Raw genomic sequence first — 16663 nt, 5'->3', positions numbered from 1 at the left:
CTCTCGCACTTATGGATTTAAGGATTTAAAAGGACTGGTGTAAGATATTTGACGGAAACTTCCTTTAGCCCACGCTAACACCAACAATAAAAGTTATTTTAAGTCCATGAGGGGGAGTGAGCAAGTCACTTCTGGCAGGGAGAGACTGCGGGAATCGGATCATAGCCTGATTTGTGTCACCTCGCCTGTGTGTTGTTTCTGGAGTACAATGCCAATCAGAGTGTGTCCCACTTTCAGTTGGAGATTTGATTAGACACAGGCTGCAGTGATGGAGGGAAATGTGTCCAGGAAACGTGACAGTGGCGGGAAAAGAGGGACTTTTGCTGCTCTCCTCTGCCCCAAACTTCTCTCTGTCTCTCTCTGTCTCTCTCTCTCTCCCTCCTCCGTCCCCCGTCCCCCGTCCCCCGTCCCAAGTGGTGGCGATGAAGGTAGTGGAGGGCTGTAGGGTGGGTGGATGGATGGATGGATGCTTCTCGGGGACTGTTATAGTGCAGAGCAGCAGATGGCAGTCCTCACTGGGGACTCTCGGAAGGGTTGGAAGGAGACCGCCTGCCTTATTAAATGTGGAACGTGTCTGCATGGATTTAGAGGAGGAGCTGGGAGCAGGCAGACAGTTTGGTTTTCAGAGTAGTTTGGCCACTGGGGAGATTGCACCCCTCGTGTGCGTGTGTGTGTGTGTGGTGGATATGGTATTGACCAAGCGGAGAACGTGAGAGAGTACAGTAGTTCTCTCTAACTGCCAGTGTGTGTTTGTTTGTCTGTCTGGGTTTATGCATGATGTGTGCGGCTGGGGAAGGTGAGTGTGTGTGTGCGCGTGCGTGCGTCTGTGCATGTGGCTCGCCTGTGGACATTGCGCTGTGTGTGGTGGGTATGGTATTGACCAAGCCGAGCATGTGAGAGACTTGTTCTCTCTGCCTGCCAGCGTGTTTCTGGGGGAGAGCCAAGGTAACAGGCAGGTCAAATGTCACGTCAATACAGAACTGCTGAGTTCAATCGCTCACACAGATGCAGTGCCGTTCTCTCTCTGCCACATAATGTGCATATATAACAATATGATTTAATATAGAAGTAACCTTATGGTAAAGGAGTAGGACTGGTATGTTGCATGTTGTGGTGTTCTTGCGCTTCATGAGGTTTCATAAGAGCAGGGATTTGAAATCTATATTTAGAAGCAAAATAATAGACATGGTGATATTGCCTATTTGGCATCTAGTGAATGAATCCATGGTAGCTTAGCACATGAGGCTGACAGAAAGGTGACATATTGTTAGCATTGTAATGGCAATGGCACTGTCAGTGGCGATTGAGAGCTCTGGCCTTTACATTATGCAGTCCCCTACAGAACATCCACAGTATTAGTATATTATCCACATCCACAGGTCTGAACTAGGCCTACTGTATACTAACCACAGGTCTGAACGAGGCCTATTGTATATTAACCACAGGTCTGAACTAGGCCTACTGTATACTAACCACAGGTCTGAACTAGGCCTACTGTATACTAACCACAGGTCTGAACTAGGTCTACTGTATATTAACCACAGCCCCAGGTCTGACTAGGCCTACTGTATATTAACCAGAGCCCCAGGGACCTGCCTGGTCCCCAGTCAGCATGGAGAGCGGAGGGAAGCCGAATCAATGGCCAATTATAGCAATCCATCAATGACTGGATTTCTGTACACACACTGTACTTACTTGTCTGTACTTACATGCACACATGCGCGCACACACAGTCACACACACAGAGAGACAATGTTGTTCTAGATGGAGATGGATATGCATAGTTCTGTGTAAGGACCCATGAGGAACAAAATGTGAAATTCATCGGATTAGGTGTCAAATGAAAGCTAAGAATATATATTTTTGGGAAATAAAATGAGAAATACATTTTTCAACCATCTTCCATCATAGGAAAACATCAAACATGTAATAGGTCTTAAGAAAAACATCAAACCTCATTATTGTTTGAATGTAACACTTAATTTCATCATTTAGTTTCAGGAAATGGTTTGGCTTTAAGAATCATTGGCCAGTCTCCGGATCATCCTGTTACCAAAAATCCACATAAGTGTAAGACATTTTCAAATTCCTCTGCCTCATGAGGAGCGAAGATAATGAAAGTTAACAAAAGTAAGAAATATTGGTCGACCTACCGTACTTGTAGTGTTTTTACTGTTATCAATTTAGTTGATGAATTAATAAATCATTAAAACTGGTCATCCTGTCACCAAATCGGTAACAGAATGACCAAATACAATGGGTAACAAAACTACTGAATTTAAATTGGCTACATACACTTATTGTACAGATTGTACATCACCTGAAATGTTTATTAGGCTGTCTCTCTGGGAAAATCCTTTTGTGTTCCAAAAGACACAAGGTTCTACATGGAACCTAAAAGGTTTCCAAAACTGTTCTTCCACAGTAGTAAATACACCACTGCATCAACATCCTCACCAAGCACTGCATCAACATTCTAATCTCATGCTCTAATAAATGGAGACTTTGTTATTGTTATGTACAATGGGGAAAGCAAAGACAGCATATCACACAAATATGGAGCACAAGTAACTTCCATTGAGGACGATGACATACACATTGTACACTTCTACAAAAAGTACATCAAGATTTATCTTCATTATTAAAGAGTGTGCTGACACGCATGGTGTGTGGTGTCCCTAAGACAGAGGCTCAGGATCCTTCCCACAACGGTTGCAGACAATAAAGTATGTTTTCATTTTGTAGAAGCCATCTCTGAGGCAAACTAGGGGCAGATTGGGTGTCCCTGTGTGTGTCTGTACATGACAGGCCTACTTGTATTTTATCTTTTCCAAATCTGTTTTTTGCTGCCAAAAGTGTAATGCTAAGTGTAGGCTAAAATAGTACATGATTACCTTTTAATGAGATTGCATATTGTATAGTTCTACCTTTTTGTGTCCCTTTTTTGGCTCCATCATTATGTAAAAAATTCAGAAATCATGTAAAATCCAGAATAATTATTTTTGTTTGGCATACGTTTTGAAAGTGAAAAATCAAGTCACAGCATCATTCTGTTACCATGGAATTTGCCCATTTATAATTATAATATTTGTATTGACTGTCTGTGTTTCATCAACCACCATCTGGGTTCCAGTCTGGAGCTCATACAACAAAATATTTATATTAAAACACACACAGACACTCACGGCATGGGCGAAATATGTATTTGAAATGGTTTACGTGTTGGTGAACTGATTTAGCTAGCTTTGATCTTTGAAGCCATTTCAAATCATGTTTTCACATTTACACACACAAACAAACAAACACACACACACACACACACACACACACACACACACACACACACACACACACACACACACACACAGTATTGGATATGGCTGGCACAGCCGACAGCTTTTCTTAGCAAGAGACAGGGAGAGAGGGCAGAGGACAGTGTAAGGCAATTTCTTCACAAAAATCCCCATAACAAGAGACCTATTTCACACCGTGTTGTGGGGGTGATATAAAAAAAGAAAATCAATAAAGCATAGACCTATTGTTAGTTGCCAGAATCCATTTGTTTGCACAGATGCCAGTGTTGAACCTCAGTCCCAAAATGGGGCCGCTACTCAAACATCACCTAAAACACTTCTAGAGGAACATGGGTGAGAGGCACTGTGGGAAAAAGACACTACACAAAGAGAGGTACCAAAATACCACCCACAGCTCAGGGACATGGATGGTTTTATCACCTCTGACAAGCAGGTTGTCATCATTGTGGCTACAGTTTGACAGCTCTTCCACTGACTGTCCAGCTAATGGTGTCTGTATATAGCTGAGGCCATCCAGCCCTAGACTACAGCTTTAGTTTGAGGCAATCCAAAGTCAATTATCAGGTGGCCATTACATCTGATGGAGCCCATTTAATGAATAGGAAATAATGTTCACTATCGTGACGATGAACACTGCTAGCCTAGATGTACTGTAGCCTACATTTCCAAATGAGGTTAGGTCACAATGGAGAGAGATGTTTATGGGGCTCACAAAAACTCTTAATTGAATGTGATCAATGAAATTTGTGTATTTGTCTTCATTATACCAAAAGAAAATAGCCTACACTTTTGGCACCAAAAAACAGATTTTGAAAAAAGTAGGCCTGTCATTTGTAGACACACATAGCAACACCCAATCTGCTTCTAGTTTGCCTCAGAGACGGCCTCTGCAAAATTACAATGTTTTGTATTGTCTGCAACCGCTGTGTCTTTTGTCATACTTTTGTCTATACTTGAACATTAATGAGGTTTGAAATTTTTCTAAACATTGAAATATGTTTTCCATATGTTTGACCAGAAGTCAAAGCCTTTGCTTATCCCTATTCTTATGATGGTTGAGAAATGCATTTCTGATTTAATTTCCAAAAAATGTAGACTCGTAGCTTTCATATGGCACCCAATTTGATATGCTCTGATGAATTTCACAATTTGATCCTCATGGCTCCTTTTACACAGAACTGCCCAAATGACATTGTGACCTCTGGATAAGAAACAGCATTGTTCAGCGCACTATATTGATTTCTCAAAGGCTTTCAATACTGTTGATCATGCCCTCCTATTGCAAAGGTTATCTGCCATTGGTTTCAGTCGGCATGTAATTGGTTTCAATGGAGTTCAGTCTAGTTTTCTCGATATTAATAAAGGTCTTCCGCAAGGGTTCGATTTTAAGTCCACTCTGCTGTTTACCATTTACATAAATAATGTTAGTTTCTCCTTGAACATTTGTAAATCTGTACATCTTTATGCTGATGATACTGTTGTCTACTCCTGTGCTTCTTCAGCTCAGCAGTTTTGATTCTATTCAATCATCGCTTGTTGATCTTAAGCTGGTACTGAATAAAGACACAACTAAGTTCAGATATTTTTCTCAAGATGCTGTAATATTGATGATAGTGAATCATTTCTAGGGATAATTTCTGCACCCACCATTGTCTTTTGTATCAGTCTGTGGGTTGGGACTCTTTGACTGGGCCTCTTTGAGGCCCTTCTCTATCATTGGATTTTATTTCTGTATAAATCAGTTCTTTTAAACTCCCATTTTACCTCACATCATTGCTTTCATGACGACCTAGTGGTAATCAGACATGCTCTGGGCGTGCTGCTTCTAATGTCCAATGGGTGTCCACAGAATTAAGAAAAACTGCTTTTAGCTACAGTACAGTGCTCCTCAGACTTGGAACGATCTGCAGGGTAGACGGAGGTTGGAGCAATTGGTTCCACACAGTCATGTTAAGTCCTTGGGCAGGGACCAGCTCATAAATGCATGCTCTTGTTTGGATGAGTTAGTGTGTGTATTTAGTATTTTACTGTATACTTGATGTGTTTTGTATTGATATTGTGGACAGGGTGCACCCGCAAAAGAGACTTTGTGTTTTCCCTGGATAAATAAATAAATACATAAAATGTAAGAACTCTGTTAACACTCTCTCTCTCTGTTTTGTCTAGTGGAGAGATGCATGAGTTCCATGCAGAGTGGGACCCAGATGGTGAAGCTACGGGGAGGCTCCAAGGGACTGGTGCGCTACTTCTACCTGGACGAACACAAGTCCTGCATCCGCTGGAGGCCCTCCCGCAAGAACGAGAAGGCCAAGAGTGAGTTCTCCTACTTGCTTAATTACTCACTCACCCCTTTATTCCCATTGGGACATCAGGCCGCAGAAGGATATTTAGTTAGTGCTCTGTAGTAATCGGAACACGCTTGGGTTGAGTTGAGTCAGACAACTTTACTTTCAGTTGTGCTTGATTTTGTTTAAAGTATTTGATGTTTGTATTTGACCCGTGTCTTGAATGATAATGACAGTGGGTGATGTGACGTGAGTTCTTTGCACCCAGGGCGACAGTAAAGGTCACCATCTAAAAATGGATGATTTTAAGATTGTGATTTCATACACACATCCCCATGGAGACGATCTACAATAGTCTAGAGAGCACACAGTCAAACATATCAGCTGTAGCTCTCTAGTCTAGCACAGTTCTATGATCTGGGGAGTTGGGGGGTGCTGCAGTGCTTAGTTTCCTGCCTCTCCCCTCTGTAGCCCCGGCTCCACACCGCCATGGGAGTTAATAAGCTTCTTAAGTAGCCTCAATTATTCATCAACTTTAATCTGCCCGACCAGCGACACACACACACACACACACACACAAAAGAGAAGATCATGAATGGACCACCAGAGAAGCAGGAGAGGCAACAATCCCCCAATGTCACATGGTAGTACATTCTGAGTGCTGGTCTGAGACATGTTGTGGCTGTTTGTGATGTGGTATTGAGGCATCTTGAGCAAGAAACAATTCATCTACAACATTTGGTCTAGTTTTCAATAGTAGACGCAACCACCGCAATCACATAACACAACACAATACTGAAGGACACCAAGCCTACAAGAGACACCCTTTCACATATAGTGCTAATCACATTAGAAAGACACTTGCATTGTTATTCTCCCCACTAGGGAGCACATGCACACACACACACACACACACACACACACACACACACGCACACACAGACACTGCTGTGGCATGTGTTATTCAACTTGTATTGTGCACCTTTGACATGCAGTCGTACGTGTTGACAATCAGTCTCACCAATTTCCATTCAACTGGGGAGGTCACGGTGCAACGTGAAGTGCATACTGTACTGCTGTGTCTGTGTCTGTGTGTGTGTGTGCGCGCACACATCATATCCTCTCTGCGCTATTGTAATCCACAAGTGGGGTTTTTCTTAATCCTTCGTCGGGTATGTAATCCTGCATAACGATGTGCTCTGGCTATTTTTGAAATGAACCAAATAGTTACTTAGCTGTGGAATAATTATATTTCATTATATGTGATTATTGCTTCAGATTTGTGTTCTGAACTTACTTACTGTACTTACTTATCAAGCATTGGCGCTTCACATTTTGCTGCGTTTTTTTTTTTTTTTTTTTTTACACTAGGCTATGTACATGTACGGACATGTATTTGGCCGTCAGTATATTGTTCAATATGCAAGTTCTTAAGTCCTGACTAAACACAACCATGTCATTGTGTAATGCATGGTTTTGATCTAATTCAATGATTACACTGTTACACGAACGACGTCACTCGGGGTGCTACTGTAGGTATTTAGTCTGGTTGAATGGTTCCTAGTCCTTCAACCACCCCATCTTGCTACAGTCTTTCTCAAGATGATACATGCATTTTCAGCAGCTCCACAGCTACCCCCAGGTGCATACTGTATCAAAGGCTGGTCCCCTACTGTACAGAGAGAACCCAACCTTTGAGTCACGTGTTGTAAGTGTCCTTGTTTCTGGTCAGTGGCCTAAAAAGAGCGGGAGGAAAACCAAAATGGCTGCCCAGCCACGTACTCTCAGAACCTCCATTGTCTCTGTTCCCCAAAAAATAAGACAAACTCGAGGCAATTTCCTGCTGTAAAATGTCATTACCATCCCATAAGTGTTTCCCCTTAGTAACAGCTCTCCGGGCTCACTAATTTGTCAAAGTGAAGCTTATTTTTCGCCCTGCTGTATCATATTGACTGAGCTCATAATTAAGACCTAGTTAAGCTTTTCCTGTGCCTTGACCGATTTAACCACTGCCGATTCAACCTTATTACGCCAAAATGTGGAAAAACGTCAAATCCATCAGGAATGGAATTAACTTTATGAGTATACAGTTAGTTTTATATAAGTGGGATTTGCTGCGGCAAGTGACTTCTTTCACTCTTCTCTATTACGTTTTAATAGGTTACATTGAAAGTGTTTCTGGTTTGTCTAATACACCGCCTGACTTGCCATTTAGCATAGGAAGTAATGAGTACTGAGATATGCAGGTACTGTGCATCATAAGAGCACCATTAATTGTCATATTTCCTGATGGACAATTATTTAACCATTATTTAGATGAGGAGGGTAGCATACAAAGAGGAAGGCAGCATAAACAAAGAGGGATGAAGAGAAACCGAGAGTAGCTTTTGGAAAAAATCATTACGCAATCTTTTTTGTTTGGGGAAGTTCAGAGCAATACTGTAGGACTGCACATCCTGAAAATACCTGGTACAACACACATTATAATGGGGATACTCAGCCAACATGGCACCTGAGACTCACATCTTTCACGCATCACATGGTCATTGTCCAATGAACCAGTGTTTCTGGGTTTGACCGTAGACTCCACAATCTACTACATCCTGCCTACAAATCTCTCCAGTTGCAAAACATCCGATTGAAGTAACTGTCATTGTAAATATTTGACCATATACTTGTGATTATAACTGTGAAAGACAAGTGACTGTTTGTCTTCTTTTGCCCCCACCACCACCACCAGTCTCCATCGACTCCATCCGGGAGGTGTGCGAGGGAAAGCAGTCAGAGATCTTCCAGCGCTACTCGGAGGGCAGCTTCGACCCCAACTGCTGCTTCAGCCTGTACTACGGGGAGCACATGGAGTCCCTGGACCTGGTGTCCGGCAACGGAGAGGAGGCCCGCACCTGGATCACAGGTCTCAAATACCTGATGGCCGGCATCAGCGACGAGGACAGCCTGGCCAAGAGGCAACGCACACGTGACCAATATCCTTACTAACCTGGCCCTGGCCCTGGGAGGGGGGGAGAGGGAGGGACATAGGCTTATTAAACTGGCCCTGTGGGGGTCGTAGGGGGCAGGGAGGAACATGGGGTTGGGGTTAGGAGTGTTTGTGGATGGACACTAGGATTGGGATGGTGGTCTAAGGTGTTTTGTGATGATGATGATAGTTTGCACTCGTTATAATGTTAGTGATGAGTGATAGTGATGGTAGCACACATACACATGTGCATAACAGTACAGATAGGCACACCCGCACACACACACACACAAAGAGCGACAGACCTCCCCCCTACACACAGACACACACAGAGACACAGACATCCATTCTCTCTGCCACACAGGTATGCCACCTAGGCTGATGGGATGATGAAAGGAGGGCAGGTGAAGGCTGTCGGAGGTGCCTATCACAGCATGAATAACATTGTCTCTCTCACAGGCCTCCCGCTAAAATTAGACTCTTCAGCAGGGAGGGGAAGCTGCGTTACAGATCAAGAGGTTTTGCATTGTTTCAAAAGGTGTTCAGGTTTGAACCAGATTGCTTATAACAAACCTCACCTCCTCACAAACCTCACATCCACAGAAAATCCAATTCATTAGCCGCTGCATTCTCTGTCGTCTTTGGTTCTACGGATTGTACAGTATGTGTATAGTCCCCTGCAGGTAGTTTGAGTATCTGAAAACCATCAACAAACCATGATTTGAATATTAAAAATACTGCAACAACTGCAACTTAGCTATATACTTGTTTCTTTTGCAGCTGATACAAGGTCTGGTTGAAATACATGATGTCAAATAATTTCAAATTATTACATTACTGTGCTTGATTTTGTTTGCCTGATTGCAGTGGCACCAATGGAATAGTCCCAACAGTGCAAACCTCCGAGCTACAATACATCCAGCATCTTTGACCCAGATCTGATTGACATTTGGTCCACCTAAGTGACAGCAATCAGACCTTTATTGCACCTGTGTGTAGGGCCAGCCTGACAAGTCTCTTGTCTCTTGACCAAACAGCATGGGTAACACACTGACTGCCTTCAGCAGAGGCAGGCTAAATAGTGTGCCATTAGAAATGTGGCCGCATCGTGACACATGGGGCTATCCGGTTGGTTTTGCTATCAGCTGCTCTCCTTAACCCCTCGTTGTACGTGGCTGAAGCAGACGTTCACGGAGGCGGACAAGAATGGCGACGGCACCCTGAGCATCAACGAGGTGCTGCAGCTGCTCCACAAGCTCAACGTCAACCTGCCGCGGCAGAAAGTCAAACAGATGTTCAAGGTAATGTACGCTCCGCTCCAAAGGAGCGCAAGTCTCACACGGTTTCTCATACAGTACGTCTCACTTATTTCCACTTTCTACCCAAGTCGCAACATGTTGAGGTCTACACACACACACATCTGTGGGGGTTGATAAATGCTGCAGGCGACTTTGAGTGAATGATGTAGAGGAAGGGAAGGAAGGAAAGAGGAAGGGAGGATTGTTATCAGTGACAGCATGGCTGCAGAGTGGACTTTTTACCATGGATTTATTGTGTGTGTGTGTGTGTGCTTTGATTTATCGGTCCCTGTTTGTGTGTGCTGTGGGGGCAGTGAAAGGGTTGATCTGCTCTCTTAAAATGTGATGTAGCTCTCCTCTATTCTCAGACAAATCCGTTGAGTTCAATAGACCTAGGGTTAGGGTTGTGCGTGGGTGTTTGAAACAGTTCTACCCTGAAAAAAATTAAATAATAATAATATATACATATATACACACACACACAGAGTATTTTTCATTTTGAAAATGTTTTCATTATTTTTTTGTCCATGGCAAGAACATTTAACAATAAGCTTCGTTGACAAAAGATAAAGCTTTCAGAAATTATAATCGCCCTTGATTTCTTAGCGCAGCGTAGTTTGTGTGAGTGCATGCCCCATTCACCTCACACTGAACCAATTAAACCAGAAGAAAATGTAAGAGATGGCCTTATTCAAACGAGCCAGTCTTTGTGAAGAGAAAGTAATGTCGCTTTCGGGTCCTGAATATTTCACGACTATAAATTAATTAATCGGACGCCTTTTAGAGTTGGCATCCACGCAGGACTCAACCTTTTCATCACCTTGTCTCTGCGCCTCACCTGTAGGAAGAAAAGACATGTCGTGAACAACTTCAATCAAGTCAAGCTGTGTGTACTCACAGAGGATCGTAGGAAGACTTATTCAAACAGTTTAGACAGAGAGAGCAATAACTTGTTATATATAAATATCATATTTTACACAGGATTGGACTGTTGCTACTATGGCCACTCTGTGAATGTGTGTCTGAAACCAGCTGTGACTGTCAGGTATCATGGCTCCATGACTTAAAGAGTACTTTTACTCAAAAGTATTATTTTATGTTTCTCATGAGTCCACTGTTGATATGGTCCCAAAATATAATCACTTTTTGTTAACAAGCCTCGTAGATGTCCTACAAGCTTATACTGTATTATTAACTTCCTGGAAAAGTGAGCTTGTAGGCCTTATTAGGATGGTAGTTACAATGTGAAGGTTTGGCAAGGAAATGTGGCTATATTTTGTTAATAGCAAAGCATATCTTAATATTATTAATCTGACTCCAAGTAATGTAATTAACACCATGTGCAAAGAATTGTCGAGTTTGTGCTGAATGGTCAAATAGAATGAATCAAATGAGGCTTTAATAATACTAACTATAAGTAAATTTATACTTATTACAAGGCAAATAAAACTATTACAAGGCAGATACTTCATAGAGCAATTTTACATTCTACCCTCAATGATAGAGTGAGAGAGAAGGACAGACCACATGACCCGTTCACAGTAGTCGTGAAACAACAGGACACAAAGAAAAGGACACAAAGAAAAGAGCAAGAGCTATTCCCTGCATTCTGCTTTTATATCCCACTACAACCACAGTATTTAAATTAGGATTTGTTTGCAAGGAGAACCAACCAACACTACTGCATTCTCACATTCTTGAGACCCCCATAGCCATTTGTCCCATCGGGGGGAAGGGTCATTTGAAGATAGGGGGGCAGCATTATGACTATTGTCCCCTTGGGGAAGGGTCATTTGAAGATACATCAACTCATTTTTCAGGAACTAACTAACTAAAGCATGTCATTAGGATATCTAAGATGCAGTAATGATCCTTAGTGCTTCTTAAAACTCTTAAGCGGCTCCTCTCCTTAACCTTATGTGCACTAAACTGAAAGACAGTTTCATACTTAATACAGGTGTGACTCTCCATAGAGGTCCTCACCATATTGCTTTCACCTTTTGTAGACTCTTTATAGACTAACATGAAGGGCAGGACGAGGAGAAGTTCAGTTTAGACGTTCAGCCCTTGTAACAGGACTTAGAACTATCTCCCATTACAAACTGGCAGGAAATTAACTAGAAACTCTCTAACATGACATGGTGGAGCTGGAGGGTGCCTTGACAGCCGGGTCCTGCTGGGATTGGTGTGTTCCCCCTTCAAGGTGTGTTAGCGGGTTAGCGCTAATGGAGCTAGGGTGCAAACGTTAATCCTTGCGCCCAGGAGAGGGGTCACCCCCGTGTGTCTGTGTGTGTGTATGTTCATGCATCAGGTCACTCTCAGTCAGCATTAGTGTTGAGATTGTTTATGATATATATATATGCCCTGTGTGCACAGTGAAGCATTTTTTCTTCTTCTCACTATGAGGTTAAAGTAGACAGTATCAGCTTTTATTTGATGATATGTGTGTACATATTGGTTTCACCATTAATAAATCAATCAACATTTTGTATGCATAGTCCCCATATTTCAGGGTACCCAGGTTTATCAAATGTCCAAATTAATCACTCATGTTTAGTATGGTGGTGATGCTCTTCCAGGCCTCATCAGGAAATGAAATGCATGTTAAATTGACTTGGCCAGTCAAGAACTTTCCACTTGTTTACCCTGAATAACTCCCTAGTTGCTATGGCAGTTTGTTTTGGGGCATTGTCTTGCTGTGTGATGAAGCAGCATCCAGTGAATTTGGAGGCATTTTCTTGTACTTGAGCAGACAAGATGTTTCTGTACACTTCAGAATACATTCTGCTGCTGCCGTTAGTAGTTACTTAGCATAAAGGCTTCCTTGACTACCGAGTGTGCAAACCAGAGACTATAAAAACAGAAGATGTTCATTCTGAAATCACATTAACTATTACCCTTCCACTCAGATGGACTCGATTTAACTTGTTGAGTGACTTCTTGAAGACATTTTTGCATTTGAGCAAAAAGAGTGACATAGCAAAGGGTCTGAATATTTTAATAAATTTACAAGCATTTCTAAAAAGCTGTTTGTTTTAAAAATGTCATTTGTCATTATGGGGTATTGTGTGTGGATTGATGGCAAAAAAACATTTGTTTTAATCCATTTTAAATTGAGTCTATAACACAACAAAATGTGGAAAAAGTGAAGGGGTTTGAATACTTTCCAAAGCCACTGTATATATAATTAGTAGTCCTGTTTTTGTGAATATAGGAAAACAATAACTGTAAAACAAGAGAGAAACACAACAGCACCAAAAACAATATCCCAAAGATCCTGCTTGGCATTTTCCAGTAGATGAACTTGCTATTGATTCAGCAATCTGATCAGGACCCCAGTTTCTCCTACATGTTGACACACATTTAATTTCCTCAAGCTCTAGACACTGATACCATCTAACCTTTTCATATCATTGTGCCCCCGGTGACACCAACCCATTGATTCACTGACTCCCTGAGCGTGTGTGCAGCCAGACCCAACTCCCCACAACTACCATTGAGGGGAGTTGAGCAGGCACCTTCCTGCTCAAGAAGCAGTGAGCTGAATAAGTGGGTTGCCAGTTTATTACAATACCCCCCTCCTTCAAGCAGAACCCTGGAAGAACCCTGGAAGAGCTGTGTGGCTTAGCCTAGCGTATTAACTGGAGGAAGTGTTTCTCAAGTCTCGCCCCAGAGAGATCGACTTCTCTTCAGAGAGCTCGTTCTGGGTTGAGAGGAAGGTCTGCGCTCTTTTTCCACTCGGCTGCGCACGCTATCCTCGCCAGAGGTTTATCCTGGGCCTGTCCCCGGTCAGAGTAGAGGAGAGAGCCACTCGTAAAGAGCAGCTAAATGATTTATCACAGCCGAGAGTGCTAGAGATTAAGGAGTGGGAACAACAGAGAACGGATGAATTCATTCATATTAGCCACACGGCTTAAATGGAGTGTCACAGCTGAAGTGCCAGGCCCTTTACATAATGAATGGGAGGGGACGAGACTAGATTGATATTTCCTGTCCAATTTAAACGACGTTGGCTTCTCAGTTGCCCTCCCCCAATGAATGTTAACCTCAATATAGAAGCTGCAACCTGAATAATGTGAAATGATCTCCTGTCATATTAAAAAAATATGTTACCGACAGAGACTCATGGGTGTAGTGTCATAAACCCAGTTTTTTCATGGCACAGAGTGTGATTTGCGTGATGACAGTTATGACGCCTCTCCTTTCGCCAAACCTTTAAAGGTGCATCAAACAACACCTCCAAAACCACATTTTGCTCTCAGTTGCATTTTCTTTTGAGGAGGACAAGGAGGAAAGTCAAGCAGTCCCTCTTTAACCAAATCAACCCATGTTTTCACAATGGCAATGGAACATCTAAAATATCATCATAACCTGTCCATCTGAACATCTGCACTGATCTATCTGATGTGAGACAGTGCAGTGTTCTCATCATCTGGTAGAATGAAGCTGTAGCTCTCAGTATATGTATCTGAACTGTTGGTGTAGTGATTCATGCCCGTGTCTGAGGGCAGTAATAATAGTTCACACAATGTCTGAATGAATACCACTTAAGAGATGAGGTTCTCTAAGTTTCCATTTTTTGTAAATGTATGAGATTTGTAATATTTTTAGTTTTGCCTTGAAAGTACTAATAGGCTGTGTAGATCAGTGGGAGAAAATCCTCTTTGAATCACTGGAGGCAGCCACTCAGTACAGAGGGATGACATGGGTACCGATGGGGGGGCTTGGCCTCCGAGCAGAACACACACACACACACAAACGATTAACACTTTTGTGTGTGTGTGTGTGTGTGTGTGTGTGTGTGTTCTTCCCGGAGGCTATCCCCCCACCAGTACCCATGTCATCCCTCTGTACTCTGGTCGCCTCTAGTGATACATGACATATGGAGCTGGCCATAGACGAAACGAGACCTTATCGAACTCAACTAGGCACTATCGTCTCATTGATTGCCATGTTGCGATCCACTCGGGTCCTTTCCTCACCTGTGCTAAGGCATACTCAGCTATCCCTTTTGGCTTGTATCCTACAAGGTGCCTTCAATGTGTTGAACACAGAATATGCAAACCCACATGTTATCGAATTTGGAGTTGCAGAAAGGATTCACGCTTTAACAGGAAAGGTTGTCACAAATCATTTAGACGCATATCCATTCTATAACATTACCTCATTAGCCAAATGTGGTCCAACGAACTATAACCCCTTTTCCACTATCTATGCAGCATGACTATTTCTTATAAGTGATTTATGAATCATATAGGTAGGCCTTATACAAAGTTCATGAGGGCTTTATTAAGCCTTTCAAATGTATAATTATTTTGACGTGGGACTGAGTGTAGCATTACGTACAGTACGAAGTTATCCTCTCCAAAAGGAGGACACGGATGATAAAGTGATAGAAACTCTCCCAAACAACATCAAAGAATCTAGCACGCTCTCCTCCTTCAAACGATCCCTCAGGACCCTTAAAATCTTTTTAAACTTGTTTTTTTTATCTTTAACTATGTTATTGTTGTTTTTACTGACTGCTTTTGTTTATTTCTATCTGTTCTTGTTCTCTCCATGGAATGTACAGTAGTGTCCCTGAGTACCTGAGAAAAGCGTTAGACAAAATAAATGTATTATAATATGCATAATTATTATTCTAAAGTGAACCCAAACTGCAGCATGTTGAGAGAACGTTGTGTTGTGTTGTGTCCAGGAGGCCGACACGGATGACAACCAGGGCACCCTGGACTTTGAGGAGTTCTGCTCCTTCTACAAGATGATGTCCACGCGCCGTGACCTCTACCTGCTGATGCTCACCTACAGCAACCACAAAGACCACCTGGATGCAGCCGACCTGGCACGCTTCCTGGAGCTGGAGCAGAAGGTGGGCACACTCACACTCACAGGCACACGCACACACACACACACGCACAGACGGGCATGCACACGCAGGCAGGCAGACACACACACACACACACACACACACAGTGTCTTCCATAAGTATTGGAAAGAGGAAGCATTTAGTCTTGTTTTAACTCTATACTCCAACAGTTTGGATTTGATATTTCAATATTCAATATATCAATATTAATATGAGGTTAAAGCAGAGATTCTCAGCTTTAATTCAATGTTTTCTTTTTTCAGATTGGTTTCACCATTTAGAAAAAGTCCCCCTATTTCAGGACACCAAAAATATTGGGAAATTGCTTTGACGTGTTTGCTTTCTGATTAGTCAGGTGTGTTCTGTCACATCATGTGTGCAAGCATAAGAGATCTGTCAATGTCTAGTGTTAATTCTAGGCTTTGTATTTGCCTTTGGAGTCTGCTATTGGTGTGTGTCAACATGAGGACCAACGAGATTTCAATGAAAGTCAAGGAAGCCATAATGAGATGCTAGTTACAGTTTGCTAAAAAGTACCTAAAACGCCTGCAGAGGTCTTGGAAAACAGTCTTGTGGACAGATAAGATGAATATTATCATGTAGAGTGATTGCAAGAGGAAAGTTTGGAGAAAAATTATTTACAGCATATAACCTCATCTGGGGTTAGGGTTAACCCAAAACATGGTTAACCCTATGCTATGGTTTGGGCATGTATGGCTGCCACAAGAACTGGCTAACTTGTCTTAATTCATGATGTGACTGCTGACAGCAGCAACAGAATGTATTCTGAAGTGTACAGAAACATCTTATCTGCTTGAGTACAAGCAAATGCCTCCAAACTCATTGGATGGCGCTTCAACGTACAGTAAACATATTGCCATAGTGCCAACTAGGGAGTTTTTCAGGGCCAAAAAGCATAATGT

General features: G+C 42.3%; 1 protein-coding gene across 1 annotated transcript in view; it reads left to right on the top strand.

Annotated features, from left to right (window-relative positions):
- Window positions 1-16663, top strand: part of LOC310808452 (1-phosphatidylinositol 4,5-bisphosphate phosphodiesterase eta-2-like) — a 148522-nt gene that overhangs the window by 105594 nt on the left and 26265 nt on the right. Inside the window, 4 exon segments of the mRNA XM_083675357.1 lie at window positions 5481-5627; window positions 8340-8583; window positions 9748-9877; window positions 15573-15743. Of these exon segments, the coding sequence (XP_083531483.1) occupies window positions 5481-5627; window positions 8340-8583; window positions 9748-9877; window positions 15573-15743 (692 nt within the window).

The sequence above is a fragment of the Argentina silus genome (assembly GCF_951799395.1).
Source record: "Argentina silus genome assembly, chromosome: 8".
NCBI lineage: Eukaryota > Metazoa > Chordata > Actinopteri > Argentiniformes > Argentinidae > Argentina > Argentina silus.
The sequence above is the reverse complement of the archived record's forward strand: the minus strand, read 5'-3'. Positions and strand labels throughout refer to the sequence as shown.